The sequence below is a fragment of the Morone saxatilis genome, unplaced genomic scaffold (assembly GCF_004916995.1).
Source record: "Morone saxatilis isolate NCDOM2014 unplaced genomic scaffold, NCSU_SB_2.0 Contig5, whole genome shotgun sequence".
NCBI classification, from domain to species: Eukaryota; Metazoa; Chordata; class Actinopteri; family Moronidae; genus Morone; species Morone saxatilis.
In genome coordinates, this window is record NW_023340095.1 from 8052389 (window position 1) to 8072593 (window position 20205).

At 38.8% G+C, this 20205-nt stretch overlaps 3 protein-coding genes across 3 annotated transcripts in view; all 3 read right to left on the reverse strand.

Annotated features, from left to right (window-relative positions):
• Positions 1 to 39: 39 nt before the first annotated feature.
• On the reverse strand, positions 40 to 2005 carry tex30 (testis expressed 30). Its single transcript, XM_035676869.1, has 4 exons — positions 1944 to 2005; positions 896 to 1132; positions 732 to 783; positions 40 to 311 (listed from the first exon to the last, which is right to left on the reverse strand). Exons 1-4 carry the CDS (start codon positions 1959 to 1961, stop codon positions 40 to 42), a joined length of 579 nt encoding a protein of 192 aa, XP_035532762.1. The 5' UTR covers positions 1962 to 2005.
• An 803-nt stretch (positions 2006 to 2808) lies between these two features.
• Positions 2809 to 9888, reverse strand: poglut2 (protein O-glucosyltransferase 2). Its single transcript, XM_035675917.1, has 10 exons — positions 9343 to 9888; positions 7964 to 8169; positions 7615 to 7820; positions 7152 to 7229; positions 6843 to 7015; positions 5745 to 5982; positions 5009 to 5218; positions 4770 to 4859; positions 4203 to 4307; positions 2809 to 2969 (listed from the first exon to the last, which is right to left on the reverse strand). Exons 1-10 carry the CDS (start codon positions 9528 to 9530, stop codon positions 2952 to 2954), a joined length of 1512 nt encoding a protein of 503 aa, XP_035531810.1. The 5' UTR covers positions 9531 to 9888; the 3' UTR covers positions 2809 to 2951.
• A 2524-nt stretch (positions 9889 to 12412) lies between these two features.
• stxbp5l (syntaxin binding protein 5-like) overlaps positions 12413 to 20205 on the reverse strand; it is a 132812-nt gene continuing 125019 nt past the window's right edge. The window contains exons 25-30 of the mRNA XM_035676870.1: positions 19527 to 19766; positions 16907 to 17270; positions 15736 to 15901; positions 14787 to 14898; positions 14361 to 14581; positions 12413 to 13635 (exon numbers count right to left, since the gene is read on the reverse strand). Coding sequence (XP_035532763.1) covers positions 13594 to 13635; positions 14361 to 14581; positions 14787 to 14898; positions 15736 to 15901; positions 16907 to 17270; positions 19527 to 19766 — 1145 coding nt within the window. The 3' untranslated portion in view covers positions 12413 to 13593. The remainder of the gene's footprint in view (positions 13636 to 14360; positions 14582 to 14786; positions 14899 to 15735; positions 15902 to 16906; positions 17271 to 19526; positions 19767 to 20205) is intronic.

Consider the following 20205-nt stretch of genomic DNA (forward strand, 5'->3'; position numbering starts at 1 on the left):
ACACACATACACATATATGAATACAAAATGAAAATTCTTTTAACTGCATGTGATTTCTGATTTCTGATTTCTGAAATCACAGTCAGCCATCCTCACCCGGTCACACATGTTGTCCTCAGTGCCTGACACAAACAGTACAGGCATGCGTTCAGGTAGCCCCCTGAGATCTTCACTGCGCTGCCGATGGGCGTGTGTCTGTGCTGGGGGGTGCAGGGGGAAAGACAGACAGATGACACCCTGCACTGCGTCCTCTGGTTCATCACTCAGCTGCCTGGCTAAAGTTGCAGCTGCACGACTTCCCATTGACCTGCCTGTGGAGATAATACACTCAGTGAGTATCTCATGTTGTAGTCTTTTAACCCACATTATTGACAAGACCGCAACGTTTTTATAGTCAGATTTACGAACACTGAACATGATACTGATATTTTAAATTCTATATCTATTAAAGGTGCTTGTAGTTCTCAGGTGTTCACCAAGTAATGTTTAATATTTCTATTGTTGTGTTGTTCATTTAACTTCCGAAAGCACAGAAATGTGTTATTACTAAACATTCTACCTGTTAAGCATCAGTTGTAAGTGGTATTTTATTGCCTGCCTTGACTTATTGCTAGTTGGCTGTTACTGTAATGAAGAAGAAGAAGAAGAAGAAGAATATATACTTTATGTAATGCAACCACTCACACCACAGTATTCATGTGACACACGGTAAGCCTACTAGTGTTGCTTACCTCCAATGAATATGTGCTTTATGGTAAACTTCTGTAGGGATTTCAAGTAATCCTAGGGGGAAAACACAAGTGTGTGCAGCATCGTATTGATTCTGAACAGGCTTTAGTATCACAGAAACACTACAACAGTGACTGGTATGTCTTGAATAAATGAAAATGCTTACCCACACTGCACGGTAAGCCTTCACTCTATAACCCAAGTTTAAAGCTTTGCATGTGAAACGGAGACAAAGGCAGCCATCTGAAGCCAGCGCATGTGCCAAGGAAACCAGATGTTTGAAGTTCATGTCTCCACCCGCCCCATGTGTGAGAATGACGGCTGTATGAACATCTTTTACTGAGGCAGGGGAACACAAGGCAGCATCCAGATACTTTGTCCCAAATGGCACCTTCACCGTGTCCTGAAAGTGGGTGAGAAGTCGAGTGAGCACTATCTCTAGATTTTAACATCGGCTGTTCTCATCATGCATATTACGAACATCTGTGGAAAGTGATTCAAAACGGTGTCATAATGAGTGTTTTGAAGTCCAAACAAGTTTTGATTGAATAAAAGATAGGCACACTTAACATCCCATATCACACAACCACCACAGATGTTCTATGTTTGAGCCTAATTTTATGAAATGTTAACCAGTAGTGGAACAAGTAAATAAATGCCACACTGTGAAAACTATGTTTACAAGTCAGTCCTGCATTCAAAATCTTAGTAAAAGTACAGAAGTATTAGCATACAAATAAGTATCAAAAGTGAAAGTAACCTTTATGCAGTATGGCATATTTATATAATACATCGAAATTCATAATTTGATTATTAAATATGTTGTCAAATAAATGGAGTGGAGTGAAAGGTAGAGTATTTGCCTCAGTACTAGGAGTGTAAGCATGAAGTAGCATGAAATGGAAACACTCAACTAAAGTACAACCTCAACGCTGGACTTAGGTACAGTTCTTGAGTAAAGTACTAAGTTACATCAGCCAGTGCAGTTGGTATAGCTAATTAAAATGTGTGGTCTTATTATTAATAACTTCAATAATTCATTGTGGAGAGAAGCTAATAAAGTCTAGCTCTTACTATGTTATGTGTCTTTTAGTACCCAGTGTGTTTCAACTCTCCCTGGTTAGAGCGCCTCTTATAGTTCATTTAAACTCTAACTCTGATTCATATCGTGTCTTGTTTCAGGCAATTTGCAGTTGTTAATGTTAAATATTTACCTCCTCCAAGCTGTCCATAACGAGGTGTTTCTTCTCTGACTCCCCCAACAGTGGAGAGTCACTGTTTGTCACTGCCACCTACTGTTTAGGAGTGGTCATTACAGCTTTACTAACTGACTGGACTGGGAATAGCAGTGGAGGAGCAAGTACTCAGATCTTTTACTTGAGTAAAAGTACTAATACCACACTGCACAAATACTCCACATGTAAACCTATGTTGAAAATATCACTTGAGTTAAATTATGTTAGTATAATCATGAAAATGTACTTTAGTAAAAGGCTCCTGTGACTGATATTTCATTAGATTATTATTACCTGTGCATTAATACACATTTTTTTTATTTTTTTTATTGTTGTATTTGGCACAATTTGCACTGCAACTAATGATTATTTTAAATATGGATTAATCTGCTGATTCTGAAAAGTGATAAATGCTTGGTTTGTCCAACCAATAGTACAAACTTTATTAAGAAGGAAAAGCAACAAATCCTCACACTTGAGAAGCAATGTGTTTGCATGAAAAATTATTAAATTACTAATATACAGTTGTACTTGTATATACTGTTGGGTAGTTTTAATTCATAACAGAACATTCTATTATATAAGCTCTTTGTATGTTTTGTGATAAAATATATTAATTCATAAAGTACCAAAGCGGTCAGATAGAGTAGAAGTATGAAGTAACATGAAAATAAAATACTAAAGTAAAGTACAAGTACCTCAAAATCATACTTAAGTACAGTACTTTGGTTAAATTCCACCACTGAGGCACAGAACAGCAGCCTTTGTCTGACACTTCAGTTTGTGTTTGTGTGTATGTGTGTTAGTGTATGACACAAAAGTTAAATAAAATAATAATATTCTCTTTCAACATACAAAAGACGAATATTTATTTTAAAAAACAACATAATGTGATATTTATAACATAGTCATATAATTAATCCACACTCAAATATTTGGCAGTATATCAGATATGAAGGCTTGCTCCGTAACTGGACGACAGGTCAATCAAAGTTCATCCTTTGCCTGAAAAAAAACAAAACAAAATCATGTTAGGATCAGAAGGAGGGGTGTTGTAGGAAGAAGTGTGTGCCATCAGGAACAAAAACATATTATTTGTAAAATCCAAAATGTACAACTTGTTTAGTTTAAACGTTCACTCATTCAGACATGTATATTCAGTTTGTAGGTCAAATAGAAACATGCATTGAACTTTTTAGATTACAGTTTAGTGCTTTAATCGTATTTAAAGCTCCCACTTTGGCCACCCACACAGGGTTTTTTACGTATGCTGTCAGTTTAAACCTCTGATCAGTGTGGATCTATACAAACTACCCTTGTATGACATCTCTCTCACTCTCCTGGGAGTTTTGTTGCACCGGTTAGGGCCTGACAATTTACACTGCTTACACTTGTGTGTAGAGTTTGGTGACATACCGTAATTGCAAGCAATCCTCCACCCACCTCCAACCTATACGTCTAATCAGCCACAGTAATTGAAAACACTTGTGTGGGTGTTCAGGGCTTTTAATATGTTAGTGCTGTTTTTATCTTCAACTGACATTAATTAAGGTGAAGTGACACTTACACATACACTAGAGGGAGCCACACTCTGTAGAGTGCTATGGGCTCTCTCGAGGATGAGTGATACCATAGTTTAAACATTAATATCAGTAATCTTTTTGCAATTATTATTATTTCCAATGAAAAGCTTAAACCCACCAATATATTTGCAACAGTAAGAGGCTAGCGGTTTGTTTTTCAGGAAGACGCCTGCATCTACAACGCTAGATGCCACTAAATCCTACACACTGGACCTTTAACCAATACAACAAGAAAAGCCCCAAAATATAGCCTAAAAGGTCAGTGAAGCGGCTCTGGATCTCATGTTGACAGACGTAAGGTATTTCTAACTATTGAAAACAGGTGACGTGAACATACTAGTTGTTGTTTTTTCATATATCCGCATGTGTCCAGATTCATTATAGCTCCTATTTTGCCTTTCAGTTCTACCTCTTTGTTAGGCAAACCAAAGTTGTGCTACATCCATGTTTAACAGTTTTAATCTTTATCCACTGGCCACTTGACCCAGACCACCTGTATAGTGTTATAGTGTAAAGAGAGTATAGTGTAGAGTAGAGTTGTCTTAAGTGTAGTATCTTTGAAAAAAATGCAAGTTTCGGATTTACAATATTATTAAAGTACAATACAAAGTTTAAAGTCACTCTGATGAGAGGGAAACTGAACGGTGTCCCTAACCCTCGTCCTGTGGCAGGAACATGGGAACAGGTCATCACTGGGCTGCTCTACGAGCTCCATGCCTTCACGAATGTTGGGCTCTGTGACCTGGCGTTTGGCATACTCCTACAAGAAGAACAAAGTTACAAAGAGAATAATGACAGGGAAGGGAAGTACATCCTGATATCAAATATGGAATCCGATCAGATTCCTGCGTGATGTGTAAACATTATATCAGGAGTAACATAATAACACAAAACTGAGCCAATAGAATATACTTTGACCCCCGTATGACTGTATGAGGATCAGGCCCACAGCAGATTTTAGACTAACAGAGAAAGTTAGTGGCAGGGTGTGAAACTATGTCAAACATTCGACTGCTGAGGAACTGAGGAGGCGCCATTTGTCAACACAGATTACTTACTTAGACTTTCATTCTAGACCACCGCTTAAAAACAAATCTGTTTGGGTCTGATGATGAGGGAGCACGGCAATATGTTATTATACTACTGCTGATGCTACTTTTTGTAGTATTTGAGTTTTTCAACGTATCAAGTCATATATTATGTGCAACTGTAGAAACAGTACCTGGAAAAGTTTGTAGTAGTAACAAAATACTCTGTCTCCCATAAGATGACTGCGGGCAAACTGCTGACCCGCCAGTGCAATTCTCTTAACCTGAGAGACAGAAAGAAACAAAACAACAAAATGTTACAAAGTTGTTTCTGTTAATTCTTAAAGAGAACAACAAATAAGGACAAAACAATCAATAGAATGAATTACAGCACGTTTTAATGCCAAATGCCCACAGTCCTTATCACCATCACCTCTTCATCGTGGTCACGAGCCCACTGGATCTTTTCCAGCAGGTCTCCGAGGTCCGCCCTGATTGGGATGTAGTGTTCCCATGGCCGAAGCTCGTTGTAGAAATGTTCGTAGTAGCTAGAATCCTGTTTTAAGACCACGCTGTCTCCTGCCAACAGGTAAGGCAGCCGATACGCTGCCACGGTGCCGTCAATGTTTATTTGGTACTTGTACTGGTGAAGGACATGGAATAGAAAAAATGACTTTGTTCAAAATTAAGTTCTGAAAAAACTGCTTAGTAGTGCCAGTTAGAATGAAGAGAGAAGAGTAATATCATACTGAATTGCATATAGAGTTAAGTCTTGGCATGCTATGGCTGATTAAGTTATGTGGTAATGTCTTAGCAAACAATTGTAAATACACCTGTAGAGCACAGAGATGATGTACATAGGTCCAGTATTCACTGGCTCTAAAGCATTATTTGGTCCATCATCTCCTGAGAAGAATATCTGGATCTGTACTTTCCTCACCAGACATGAGTTTACTTATGCTCTCTGCTCTTTTGTGCTATGCAATTTGGAGACACTCAGCTTTTTATGCCTTCCTATGGTTGTAAGAAAAATAACTGAAAGCTGCAAACTGCTGCAGAGTTAAGTGTTAAGTGTTAATCCATAATGGTTCTGGCAGTACTAGCATCACCTGTATATTACACGTTATTATTTGTTTCACAGATATGATCAAAAGATCAGCCTCTCTCACCTTGAAAAAGTCAAAGAAAGAAACATGTTTGACCAGCGGCCCATAAAGGCTCTCATCGTGTTTGAAGAAGAAGAAGTTGGTGAAGGCAGCATCTATCATGTTGGGGTGAGCCCTTGAGAGCTTGACCAGCTCCAGACGTTCCTGGCGACTGTCGCGGCCCCTCCAGAAGGCTGTGGTGTTCTTCTCTGGCCATGGTGGCCCTGTGTTGGCTTGCACTGACATCATGTCCAGACTTACTCTGTTAATTGGATGCACAGTGTGTTGTTAATCTCAGCATCTGTCAACAGTGTGGACTCATGGATAATGACGTGCAGATTCACCACATTATGACAGTAATTAGAGCCTCAGTCGTGCATAATACTCACAGCAAGGATTGACTTACTGTCAGCGCTGCCCCAGTGCCTACAGATAATTGGTAGCCTGGTACACATACTTTGAAAAACTGCTTTACCAGTTAATTATTGAAGTAAACAAAATATAGTGTTGCCATGCAGTGATCAGCAGCTACAGATGACACTGGATACACCTGGTGAGCCAGTATCACTCATTACAAGGTGAGAATTTCTGCAGGGCAAAAAGTAAATGTATACGTGATATTTATACAATGTTTTGCTGGCTCAATCTAAATGTAAAAGGAAATATTTGCTGGCAAAACTTTTTTGTTGTCACACACCAATTTGGCTACCTTGCACTGCATAAAAATCCATGAAGCAACACTGAGGAAATAATGAGCGTCCTGACTTTATTTAGGTTACATTATTCAGTGTGGACTGTGACAGTGTCATCGGGCAGTCTGTATACACAAGCTTACTTATTACTGTCATCCCCTTGGGGAAGAAGAGCCTCCTGTAAATCATCTCTATGACAATGATATAAAATCTTTCTACTGCAGGACTGCAACGTGTCCCGTCCTCCACTGAGAAGCACGCTTAAAAATTGCCTACAGGCAGTGAAGAGTACTTAAAGGATAACATTTTCAGTATTCCTGAAGTAGTTCCTTTAAGCGTGCCCTGGTGTAATTGGTGCTTTGGTAGACTTGCACACTCTGTAGACACTTACACAGACTTAATAATAACTTGTTAAGATGAACAGACATACCTTCCCATGGTCTCAAGGACAGACTCAGTCAGGTCATAGGTGGGCATGACAATATCTCTGGTATTGTTAGAGCCACACCATGAAAAGATAGGATGAATCTTCTCCGTGGGTTTCCTCTTCTCCAACGGCCAGTCACCCAGGTTAACAAAAAACTCCATATCAGGGAGCTGCACCTGGACGTACAACACAACGCCGGACAGAGGGAATTGGAGTATGCTCTTCTTTAACGATTAAAGGCGAAGGTCTATGCTTTTAAAAAGCAATATTATGAAGGAAATAATATCCCATAATAGAGGAAACACTGCTTACCTTTCTGGTAAGTGACAGGAGGATGGAATCCATAAAGATTCTGAAACCCACATGCTCTCCAAAAGTTTTTACGTAGACCTGAAGAGAACAAAAGTTTTGCAAAGAACTCATTTTGAAAGTGGAACTGAACCTGTTTCCAAAATAAGGTGTGAATTACAATGTGGCTCTAAATCAACGACAACTGATAAATGACTGGACGTTCCCAGGTAATGCTAGCAGTGGGACAATAGGACTTTAGACGTATCACTGTCACTAGGACATGAGTTGACGTACACAGTGGTATTTTGAGAAGAGTGAACTCTTGAACACCTGTTCTTACAGGTGTGTCAAACAGCTCCAGGCTCTCCTGGCTGACATTACATTTTGACGTAAGTCTTCTCTTTTGGCTGTTTGCTTGATAATAATTGCTTATGTTATTACTTATTTCTTACGTTTTTTTTCTGGTGTCATAGGTGTGAGGTACCTTGTTGCCTTTAACAGTGTAGTGGCAGAGGCTTTGTCTCTGTCCAAAGCGCTGCGGGATCTCCTGTGCGTTGCGTTCTGGGTCGACGCTAGCATAGAGGGCCAGGTCCCGGTCTATCTGGGGGAAGGACTGAGGACAGTGCATGTGGGACTCCCAAACAGACCCACTGGACTGGGGGCAGTCACAGCCCTCATGGTAGACTGGGCCTGTAGAGGAAAAGCACAGACACATAACTAACATCCACCTCTTTCACCTGCCATAAACGTGCCATATTTATCAGTTAGTGGAGCCGGACAAACCCAGATCTCCTCCTAAACATACACAGTAGGCAGCTTTGATGGTGTCCTACCATTGAGAATGAATGGTGAGTTGGCAACGTGCTTGTTCTTGAGCAGAATGTGGATGTAAAGGTCGGTGTAGGTGGCGTACATTCTGTAGCGGACCAGGAAAGAGCCATCCTGGCGATCCAGAACCTGGATCCAAATCCTGGTGAACTCCTCCACTGGAGACACAATCTTCACTTCAAACGTCTTCTCACCAGGCGATGCTGTTAAACTGTGAGGGAGAGAATATGGAGAACGCGCTCCTGTCAAGAGAGAACAAAGCCGGAAAAATGCTAGCATGCTGGCCCACAAAACCACAGTCAGTTTCACAGTATTACACAGTCATCATTATTATTACTTTTGCTGTTATTATCAGCTAAAATTAACGTTAAAATAAAATAAATAATAAAATAATGAAAAGTTTTGTTTTTGTTGATCAAACACTCATTTTTTACAAAAGGTTCCACCTAGGTCTAGATTTTTTTTTTAGAAATACCAATACAGTAGAATTCAATAGATTTTTAATAACACTAATACAGCACAACTCAATACCTGGATCAAATGTACATGTTATGATAAGCGTCATTGTATGATGTGAAAAGGTATACTGCTGCTTCCCTAACCAGCAGACAACAATGATGTCGTTTTTTGTTATACGCATGAATGGAAGTGAGAAACTGATCTCTATCTTGAGACCCAAAGTACGTGTTTAAGTGACACCCACTGAATAACTACACATAAAGTGGGATGCCTTCATTGGGCCCATGGGAGCTTTTTGATGAAAGGGGTCACCGGAGGCTGTCTAACACTTTCATGTCTGCTTTCTCACTATTGACTAGTCTCAAATATCAACGTGGTTGAAAAGATTTACTACATTGTCTGTTCTTTGTTGTCGTGCAGTCCTCAGTTGCAGACAGAAATACAGTTACAATGTCCCACGTCAACAAAATTGGAAAGGAGGTTAGGTTTTTCATGTGTCATTTTGCATTCGTATCTTGATGGGAAAACATGAGCATTAAAGTTTAACAGAATCTTACACTCTATATCTATATTTTCTTTAAAAAACACTGAAAAAGTGTAGACAAAACAAATCCTAATGGAGGCTACATCTTTGCTGGAGAGTTGTTCAGCAATGATAAAGATAAAATGTTTTCACACATTGTAGTTTTTATCAAATGAGTAGACACACACAGCTCATGTCTCCACTTATACACATATAATACAGAACATATTTTAATTCATGTGAAAATATACTGACCTATACCACCTTACAAAAGTTTGGATTTTACGTGGAGCACTTTAAGGCAGCATTGCATGCCAATAAAACATTTACATGTTGCTACTGGAAAAAAAAAAATACCATTGCTGCAACAAAAGCTATTAGCAGGCCTTTGCTACTACTCACTTTCTCCCCGAGCTGTCCACCGCCTGTATGTAGAAGAACCGAGCTGGAAGCACAATGTTTGCCTCCAGTCCAGGTCCCCATACTAAAGTTTTTGCGGCACTGGGTACCGAGCCTGCCTGAGCTCCCGGGAGGAGTTCGTGTCTGAACAGGCAGAAGAGCAGCAGCCACGAAGATAGTCGAAGAGACATAACTGTCCAGCGTCGGCCTTGTCCCTTAACGTTACTTTTCTCCCTACAATGATTAACTTAACACAAATTCGCCATTATTGTTCTAGAAATATTTATAAAAAAAAAAAAAACTCCCATCAAGATAGAAGTCTCTAAGGTTGGGTAAAACGTTACTTCGTTACGTTTCCATACTAAATAACACTATTCAGCGGTGGCATTGCTAGCCGGTAATATGTAGCCGACATACGCGTATAATTTAATGGTTTACATATGCTTTTAGTGACACGAAGGTTCCTGTTAACTAACGTTACTTCTATAAAAATAAAAAAACAACCCTTGTACAGCTGAGTAAACTAACTGCTGAATGAACAGGGGGCGGGGCGAGCTCGCACGATGTGCTGATCTGATTGGTCGCCGCTCCACCGAAGCTGAGTCTGATTGGCTGAAAGAGAAATCGACTCCTGATCTGATCTGAAATTTGATTGCACATAAATGCGGAAGTTCCAGCCTTGGGGATACATGCTGGACATGATGCTGATGAATGGGATGGGACCGTGAATGTGGCTTATTTTTATAGGTTTATTCAGTAGCTGTTTTTTTTTTTGTTTTTTTTTTGGGGGGGGGGGTTTAAGTAAATTTTTGGAAGCTTGGACAGTTATAGGGTGATTTGCTAATAAATGAATGCACTTTCTCGCTGTCTTCCAATGTTTTGAGTAGGAGAAGAAGTATGCATATGTCCTTTAGTAAATGTAGTAACACCACACTGTAGAAAATGAACTAAAAAGGTTATTACTCAACACAGAAAAAGGCTATAGTACTATAGTATTTGAGTGTTGTAGTTGAATGTGAAGCTTTTTATGCTGTTGTGTGATTTTATTGTAACAATAGATTATATTTTATTAGTTTAAAATCTTAATTATTAGTTAAGTAATAGTTAGTTGTAGTTCAATATAAAGTACAATTTCCCTCAGAATTAGTGGAGTCGTGGTATAAAGTGGCATTTACATAAATCCATGCTCCATGTTCAAGCCTGCTTAACATGATTAAGCTCCACTTCCTTTCTGTTACTAGTTGAAAGCAGCTGATGTAGAGATGCCCAGATGATCCTCTGTAAATTCACCAGATTGTACTTTATACAAGCAAAACAACCGCAGCTGATTCTAGTGAAGGGTCAGTGAAACAGAGCTCTCAACTGTGTACATCAATCAATGTTTATTTCAGTTTGCTTTTGCATCAACATATTTTCAGTTCTTTTTTGTCAAGTAATTTCTATTACACTAGTATAATATCAATAAGAACAAAAAGTGGTAGAATCCATTTAAATAAGACAAACTTTGCTGCCATCATTGAGAAAACCAGAGAAATGTTTTTTTTTCAGGATACTACAGTGTGAAGAACTACACAGTTCCAGTGATTTAGACAGAGCCAGAATACCAGATACAGTACCAGCAGTAACAGGTACAACATATACAGAGAAAAATATCCCAAGAATGTCTTAATCTTTTATCGTTTTTTGTTTTACCTTTCTCCCAAGATTGAACTGTACAGTAATATAAAAACCAAAAACATACAAACCAAAAACATACTAACAAAACACCCTGTCAGTAGAAGTCAGATTATTTTTTTTTATTATTATTATTTTATTTTGTTTATGTTTTTTTGTGTGTTTTCTCTGCCATTGAATGAACTGCACTGTACACAAATCTCATTGACGGTACAGAGATTAGGAGAGAAATGTATTTTTTGAATGTTTAAGACACCTCATTGAATCAAACCATGTGTAATTCCTGAAATCCACGTGGCACTGCTTTAGGATTTCAGTTGACTTCAGTTTGGTGAAAACAAATGGGTCTGAAGGCCATTTAGGCATAAGGAATGCCACAGCAGCCTGACAAGAAGCAGGCAGAATGACTAGCAATGCAGATAGATTCACCTTTCTGTTATTTTTTAGGTTTTTACTGTATGTGTTGCTATGCATATTTAATGTGGGAGTGACGTCAACATGATCAAGGCGCAATGCGTCATACGTGTTAATGCTCATGTGCATAAAGGCCCGATGTGTGCGAGATGGATATCAATAATCCTCTGTTTGGTTTTTCAGATCAATTCAATACAGACAAATACACTAGTACAAAATATCCTCCTCAGTTAATTCTGTTTGCCCGTGTCATGTGGCTACCCATTGACATGTACAACACAATCACAATATGATACACAACCATGTATCATGAAACATTTGTTGTTTTTAACATACAATAGCCTTCAGTTGAGAGGCTGTCACCATCAAATATAGGACTGCGACAAGAGGATATCATAATCATCAAGAACAATATTGAACGAAAAAATAACATATTTGCCTTCAGTTGAAATTGTTGCAAATGTTTTACACATGTACATAGTTTCTTCACTGACTCACATCTGAACATCACTGAAAAAAATACTGTTACTTGTCCTGAACCTTTTGTTGATAGCGATTAAATGGGTGTGATTCCAACTCTCCTCTTTGTACTTTACAAAGACAGTGACAATCATTAACGTATTGTTTGTGATCAGGAAAAGAGGGCCGCTCAGGTGGAAACGCATAAATAACTTTCATAAGACTGAGGTGGAGAGAGATGAGAGATGAGAGGGTGTCATTCATTTTTGATTGCTTTGGAAGAGAAATAATTTAGTTATTTAACATATGTGGAACTCTCTCTCTCTCTCTCTCTCTCTCACATACACACACATACACACACACACACAATCTAATGGCTCACTAAACTCGTACATCTGACAAAGGCAGCTAAAGACTCAAATGGTGAACCAGCAACAACCAAAAAAAAAAAAAAAAACACCCTCATCCTCATATATATATATATATATATATATATATATTATAAAGAAAAAATTACTTATTTCACTTTGATAAATGCCCTCTGTGGCCAACTCCAAGTACTACGTCTCATCAGTTCTGATCCAACAGGAAACAAATGATGACTACCACACATTAGCTCTTTGTTAGTTGGTTTACAGTGAGTGAATTCACTCACCTTGTTTTTTATGGCACGTGAATAGTATATAGGTCTATACTAAAGATATAAACACACTGTGTCCAGAATTCACTTTTAACTCTTTCAGCCTTTGCTGCACACCAATCTGCCCTCTTGTTTTCATAAAACTGTAGTTGGGGAGTGAGATATTCCTCATCATCATTTAATGCTTTTGTAAGTAGCAGCAGCCAAAAAGTGAAATTAAATCAGTGTGATTAGACTGTGCAAAGGTAAGTGTAAATACTGCTGATTTGTGTTTTCACTGTGCAGCCCAGAGTAATTGGTAAGAATATAGAATATAGTTTTAGCATTATACTAAGTGTTTGTAGAGAAAGCTAACTATGTGTACTTATATAGTGGCAAGTAATATTAGCTGAGACTAAGAAAAAAATGTAAATGAACCAAAAATTAAAATAAAAAAAAAGGGAAAGGAACACAAGTTTTGGCTTAATAGCAATGCAGGTATACATTTCCCTTTTTATATATAGTTTTTGTCAATATTTCAAAAAATATAAAGTATTTCATAGTCTCTGTTGTTGGCTTACATCATTGAATAAAACTTTTTATTTTTGTATCTCCTGTTAAAGTAGCATGCTGCTTTTTAATATGGCAGTTGGATATTTTTATTAGTCATCCATTTTTGTTTCATGCATTTCTTGTTGGTTTCTTAACGTTTGAGTATCTACACAGTGAGGTCCAGAAAACCCAACCACACACACACACGCACACACACAAACACGAATGCACGTGTGCACACGCGCGCACACACACAGACTTGTAGGATATTTCCAGTTCCATCTTCAGTCCTTCAAATGCCACCATTCTCTTTCTCTCCTCATCACTACGTCACTTGTCTATGTCTAGACAAGGGACTAGCCTGTCCTCGTCCTTCAACAATGTGACAGTGCCGTACAATAGCCAGTCCAGAAGCCGTAAAGACAATGTCACTCTTGAGTCCCTCTTTTAATTGCTCTCATTTGTAGAGTGAAAGTCCCCATCCCGGCATAAAGTTCCCAGCAGTCCAAGGGCAGCCTCATCCCTCTGTCCTGCTATTAGAACTGGTACCACTTCTTGTCCTTGCACTTCAGCATCAGCTGTAAGAAGAAAATGTCACATACTGTCGATGGTGAGAAATAAGTTGTCAATGCTTAATTTCCTGTATGGAGCAGATTTCTTTTAGAAGCTTGCTTTGAAGCTGCTGTAGGTAGCATTTTAAAACATCAGTGTGTTAGAGTCAATAAATTACATCATGGTAAGGATTTGATGCCACCGTCAGCTAACTAACATTACTGTATGTTGTTATTGAAATGTCAAGGGAATGTAATGAGAACAATGGAGCTTGTTGTTTTCTTTTTATGGCATTACTGGAGCATTTCATTTATATTTATATAGTTATAATGTAATTTAAAGCAGCAACACAGAACTTTCATTTTTGTGTTGATTCCCCTGTGGGCAAAAGCCGTAATGTTTTCACCACCTTGTTTGATTTATTTCAAGGGAAATCCAAATGAATCTGACCCGGTGGGAGGCATTAAGAAATAAAGAAATAGTAATTTGCTTATGTAGGTCATACAGAGGTATACGTTTGAAATTTGGACTATTTCATAACTAGTTAAAATGTCTTGTAGTAGATTTATACAAATTCTTATTTAAAAAAACAATTTTTTACATAAATTCTGTTGTATTTCCAAAGCAGTTTATCATAGTTCATTTTTTATTTTAATACAGCTGTATTCATGAACATACTTTTTACTCATATTTTTTTCAATAATCTTTTGTAAATCAAACATTTGTTTGATAATAATAATCTTGTTTTTACCTCATGAGCGTGCTTGGAGAAGGTTTCTGCACTGGTCATCATCAGGGCAGTTCGATCCTCCAGCTCCCCCAGCCTTTGGCCTCTCTCATCCAGAGCAATGCGGGCCCTTGCCAGATCACCCACTACTCCGCTAGCAGCCACTTTCATGCCCTCCATCCCCGCCTGCCCGGGGATGTGCTGGGCCAGACTCCGAGAAGCCTTCCCAGCTGATGCCTCACCAACTGTTGACAACATCAAGTAGAAAGGAATGAGAAAATGACAGGAGGCAGAGAATGAAACCCATTCTGGGTAAGTTTTAGCCCTTTAGCTTGTTGTACAGTGCTTTCTAGAAAGTAATTAAATAATTAGAAGGTCACATTTTAGGTAAATTAGTACACACTAAAATGAACCCCTCTATATAAAGAAAGAAAATATGAAAAAACACACAGAGCTCCTCTCTGTCGAAAGTATTGGCGTTTCCTCCAAAGAAGCCCTTTAGAAAGCCTCTGTTCTGGGCTTCTGGTGTTTCTATTGGTGTAAAAAGCTCCCCCAGCATCTCCTGAAATCAATGAAATTGAAAAACATTGTTATCAATAATCAATACAGCTTTTCCAGAAGAATTATTTCCTATTCTGCACCAGAGATGTATTGCAGATACGATTTGTTGCAAACATTGGTCATCACTGAGTTAAGGGGCCACATTTTCCTTACTTTCTCTTCCCTTTATTACCTTTGTGAAAACTGCTATAGTGTCCATACATATAATTGCATTATAGTGTTAGCCTTATTGCAGGTTGACACACACTGACAGCTTTTCCTCAATGAGAAGACCCAGACCATAATCTGAGTAACTATTGCCTGTAGGTGGCACTATGGCAGCATATGTTACAGCCTCCACTGACAACTGCTATCATTAGTGAGAGTGCAGCAGTGGCTTTTAAACACATGTACCAATATGAATATGCCCACGTACACACACACACACACACACACACACACACACACACTGTAAAACTATATCCACACAATCAAACTAGTGGAGTTCAAACCACATATGACAAGTGTGACATTTCACTTTGCCTCTTGCAAACTTGCCTCTGTTAGCTCTGGGTTTCACAGAGGGTGGGAATAATGGCACCTGCTTATTTACTGCACCAATACTTTTTCTGAGCTCAAAACCAAAATGTGAGCTGATGCAAATGGTCAGTAAAGCAAAATCAGAACGGTCTTAATGTGTACATCATACGTGCATAGAAACCTTGTGTGTCACGGACAGAGACAGATAGCCAGACTGTAATATATATATAGCAAAGATATAGATAAGATTGACAGATTGATAGAAATACAGATTAGAGGGCTAGATAGCACACACACACACAAAAACTGCAGTGCTGACCTGCAGGTTATCACACATCTCCTGGCTGTAAGTAATTCTCTGGATCTCTGTCGGGGAGCCGAGATATAGTGCCTGCCCCCCGTTGGTGAAGCAAAAGGTTCTGGCAATGCGCATGTCTGTCAGAGGCAGGTAATTGATGTCCATCATCGGTCTTAGACTGGGCAAACTGTGAGCAGAGCAAGAAGAGTAAAAGACTAGTTATGTCACACCAGAAACATCTGTATAATAAAAACTATACCCTGCAAAGTAAACACCACACATTAGAGTCAAATTTTGCCAATACATTTAAAGGAAAAATAATAATCATGTTTATCAAATATAATCTCAGGATTTATAACAATTTTTTGTCCATTTTCTTGTGTGTGTGTGTGTGTGTGTGTGTGAGCCGTCATGTCCTATATGCCTATATAGATGCTGCTACTTTATACCCCTGAGAACTGCTGTATGTTCTGTATTGTGAAAATCTATGCCACTGGTCCATGATCTTGTGAATCTTTGTACTGTTCTGTTCTATGTGGACATAAATAAATTGTCAAAATATGTGAAAATTGCCTTCAATCTTATATTCTTAAATAAGTAAAACTTCAAATATACAAATCACCTTAAAACAAATTGTACAGTTAGAAGTAAGAGATATAAATAAAACAGGACAACGTAATTAGCATCAAACACCCAAGGAGAAAGGAGTAATTCCTACATAGATAATGCAGTTAAATTACATGCTGAATTTATCTGCATTGAAAACATTCTTGCCTGTAGCTAGAGGTGTATTTGAGAAACAGACACTAGTTAGTCACAGTGTGTTGAACTTAAAGACCAATAACTTAATCACACTATTCCCAGTTTACCTGTGAATATGAAGCACTTTATTTAATGCATCAGTGCAGGCACTCTGAACGCAGAGCACTCGACTAAGTCGAATTAATTGTCAAGGCCACAGTTTTGATATAAATTATTATACGATTAATTGTGCAGCCCTGGTCTAAACCCAAAATATAAGCAGCAGAAAAATTAAAATACTGAATTATCAATGTAATTTCTGGTAATAAAAACATCAGAGTTTTAATTTAATTATGTTCACAGACTGGCCACAAATCTTTTAAAGAGAGAAACATGTAAAACACTTGCAGTTTGTCACATGTTTTGAAAACATGTGTGCCTAAGGTTATACCTGATCGTCATGATGTGTCCGTTAGCACAGAAGCAGGCCAGGCACACACTGTTGCACACAGATACCACGTCGGCTCGCAGTACAAAGGATGACTCAGTGATGTTGTGGACAAAGAGGCAAGACTGTGAGGGCATCAAGAATACTTTGGCCTGCCTCTCGGAGCACACCACAGCCAGATGTCCCTCTCCGCAGGTGTCCTGAGAGGATGAGGGTGAAAAGTTGACCAGCTTGCGCTTCCGTGGTCGGTCAGGGTTCTCCGGGGCGTTGAGGTCCCGCCAAACCTCGTAGGGGCTCTGAATGAGCGCTCCCATGAGGTCCAAGAAGCCAAAACGCAACACTGAGCCCTTCAGCATCAGGACCGCTCCTGTGGTTGTTTGGGTAGAGTCAACAGAGAGAAGAGGGAGAGCATGAAGTCTAAAACTAAGATTTCCAAAGCTATTACCATGAGCCAATAAGGTGCTAAATGCAAAAAAAAAAAAAAACAGAAATCAAAAGAAATTAAAGCATATCATCTTCACACTTATCTCCATTAATTTCTTATCTAAGCTTTTGGTCGATAAAGTGTTTATTTTCATTGTCATCAGTCATATTGTATTGTTTCTTTTCTTAAATTGAGATTAATTGAATTTTACATTTATACTCAGTATGAACAATCACAAAGGTTCACATATTCACATTTAGGAGCCTATAACCTTTCTACATAATCTACAGTTGGCAACTAAGTAATGAATTATTTATACATACACTGGAGTTTGCTCACATTTTTGTCAAATACAACACTCACTGCATAACAAATTATCCACTATCCAAAGGAAATCCACAGGAGCACTTTGAAAACACACAGGGAGAGTTCAACAGTACTTGCTTCTGTTCTGTTCACCAATTTTTCCTTGGAGCTGAATCTGTGACCTTCCAGTAATAAGCTTGCTTCTTGTACATTTAGTCTCAAGAGAACAACTGCTGCTTCAAAGAGCCTGGATTTTTGGATCTATTGATGTTTTTACTCTGAGCAGGAGAACCTTTTCCTCACACAGCAGGGCTTCTGGACTGGTAATGCATGTCTGAGTGGCTCAGTTTTGTGCAGAAACAATGGGGCTGCAACATCTATCCTTGTTCTCGAATACAGAAGGAAGTCAATGTAAGATCACGCATGACAAACGCCGATCTTCATCTCTTCTCCATGACAACAAATTTCATTTGAATTGAAACAAATTAAGTTTTAGAAGTATTTAAGTATGAGTAAGACCAGGGGAAGGCTGGAATTTCAAATGCTGCTCTTACAGCTTCATAGAGTGCACGTAATTCCTCTGGAAATTGCCTGCTCTTATTTTTAAAGCCTTGCATAAACATTGTATTTTCTCATATGTCTCAGCGGGTTCCAAACATACATTAGTGTTTTTAAAGTCAGTGTACGCTACATCATTATTTGTGAAATTGCTAGTTCTGAAAAGTTCACATCAAAGTAAAATGGAAATGAGTACAAAGGACTGACTACTGTACTCCAGATGTAGCTGGCAGCTGTTTTCAGCAAAAAAGCTCAGACAAACACTGTACCTGCTAAGAACTGAACAAGTGACAGACAAACTTAGATGGTGAACATAGTACAGCATTTAGCAGCGTAAAAAAACATTCAATTAATGCAGGTTTTAGGTCCACAACATCAGTCACATTGACTTGATAAGTTCTAACCTTTTGTTTCTTTTGAGTCTTTGTTTTTTTTACTGGTTGACCTACATATGCAAAATACTGTCATATGCAAAATACTTAAAGTAATCTGGACATTTTGAGCTGATGAACCTGCAGTTTAGAGGCTTTGTTATATTCCAAATTTTGGTTTCATGGTTAAACAATAGGGATACGAAGAAGATTCAGTACAGTCCAGTCATTCTGTTTTCATCAAGCCCATTCAAACATTGAAAATCCACATTAGGTTTTTTATCTGTCATGTGGAGCCTAAAACCTATTATCACAGCTTGAAAGCCACAGGAGATAGAACAATTCAATATAAAAGGATGCAGTACTGTTTAATATGTGTATGGCTTGACTGTGGTGATGAGTGGACACTTTCCAAATGATGGTAAAAGTAAAATAACAATGAAATCATTCATTCACCCTAGCGGGTGACAAATTAAAGGAAAAACCTGCCTATAGTAGTTCTTAATGCCGTCCTTCTCAATTTTTGAGACATCATGTCTTTATCTTGATTTTGTTGCTGACAAGGCTGGAAGTATTTTTAAGCCCTAACATATTCATTAATAGGACTTTAGGATGGAAGGTGGATTTTCAAATTTTCTCAATTCTTATCCATTAAATTGTATCTGTCTTATCTTTATTTTGGCCATTATTTCTATCTGTTATGATAATGTTGTACTCAGCCAAGCGTTGCTGAGATCTGTGAACACGATGACAACCTTATCTAAGTAACAGCAGTCAAAAGGCAGGTTGTAAATAAGAAAGTTAACAGTTTAAAACACTTTATTTGATGGTGAGCACACTGGAAATGTTTGTAATGCTGGTTGGTGCTTGTGCAGGGAATTGTTCCTACAATAGTGTAGGGTGAGTAAGGACCTCTGTAAGGTTTGTTACACCTTTATGATAACCCAGTCTCATTGGGACTTACCGCTGGGGCCAATGGTCACAGGTTCTTCCATCCTCTCCTCCTGGTCGGTGGGAATGGACATTGGGATGACCAGGACCACGCCTAAGCTGGTGCCCACCCACAGACATGGGGTGGGCACGGCGTCATTCTTGCGCCCGTAAGATTCTGCAAACTGCAGTGTGGTGATAGCCTCTTTGGTGTCCCGGTCGATGCTGGACACACTGGAGCTGCGTGAGCGGCTGAAGGAGTTTTCACGACTCTCTGTAGCAGCAGGCGCCAAACACAGAGGCGTGGCACAGGCAGAGAGGATGCAAGAGGAGAGAGATATGAAGGCAAGAGAAAGGGGAGTGAGGGAGAAAACAGGAAAGAGAAAGGTAGAGATGCACGGGTGGTGGAAGGGAACAGCAATGTGGTGGACAAAGAAGAAAGAATGGTGGTATGAAAGGACAAGCAGTTAAAAAAAGTGCATCGCAAGGAGAAGGAGAGTGAAAAGGAGTGCGGAAGACAAATACTTCAAAGGTCATTTATGGTTTGTCTGCAGATTGTATGTCATGTTAAACAGTAGGAAAATGCCACTGAAAAGCAAAGTGATCCATCAAAATACAAAGGGAAAACTGCACACACACACACACACATCTCTATTTGCTTACTGAGAGTGCACTAGTTTCCACTCACTTCAGCAGCATACTCAGATAAACTG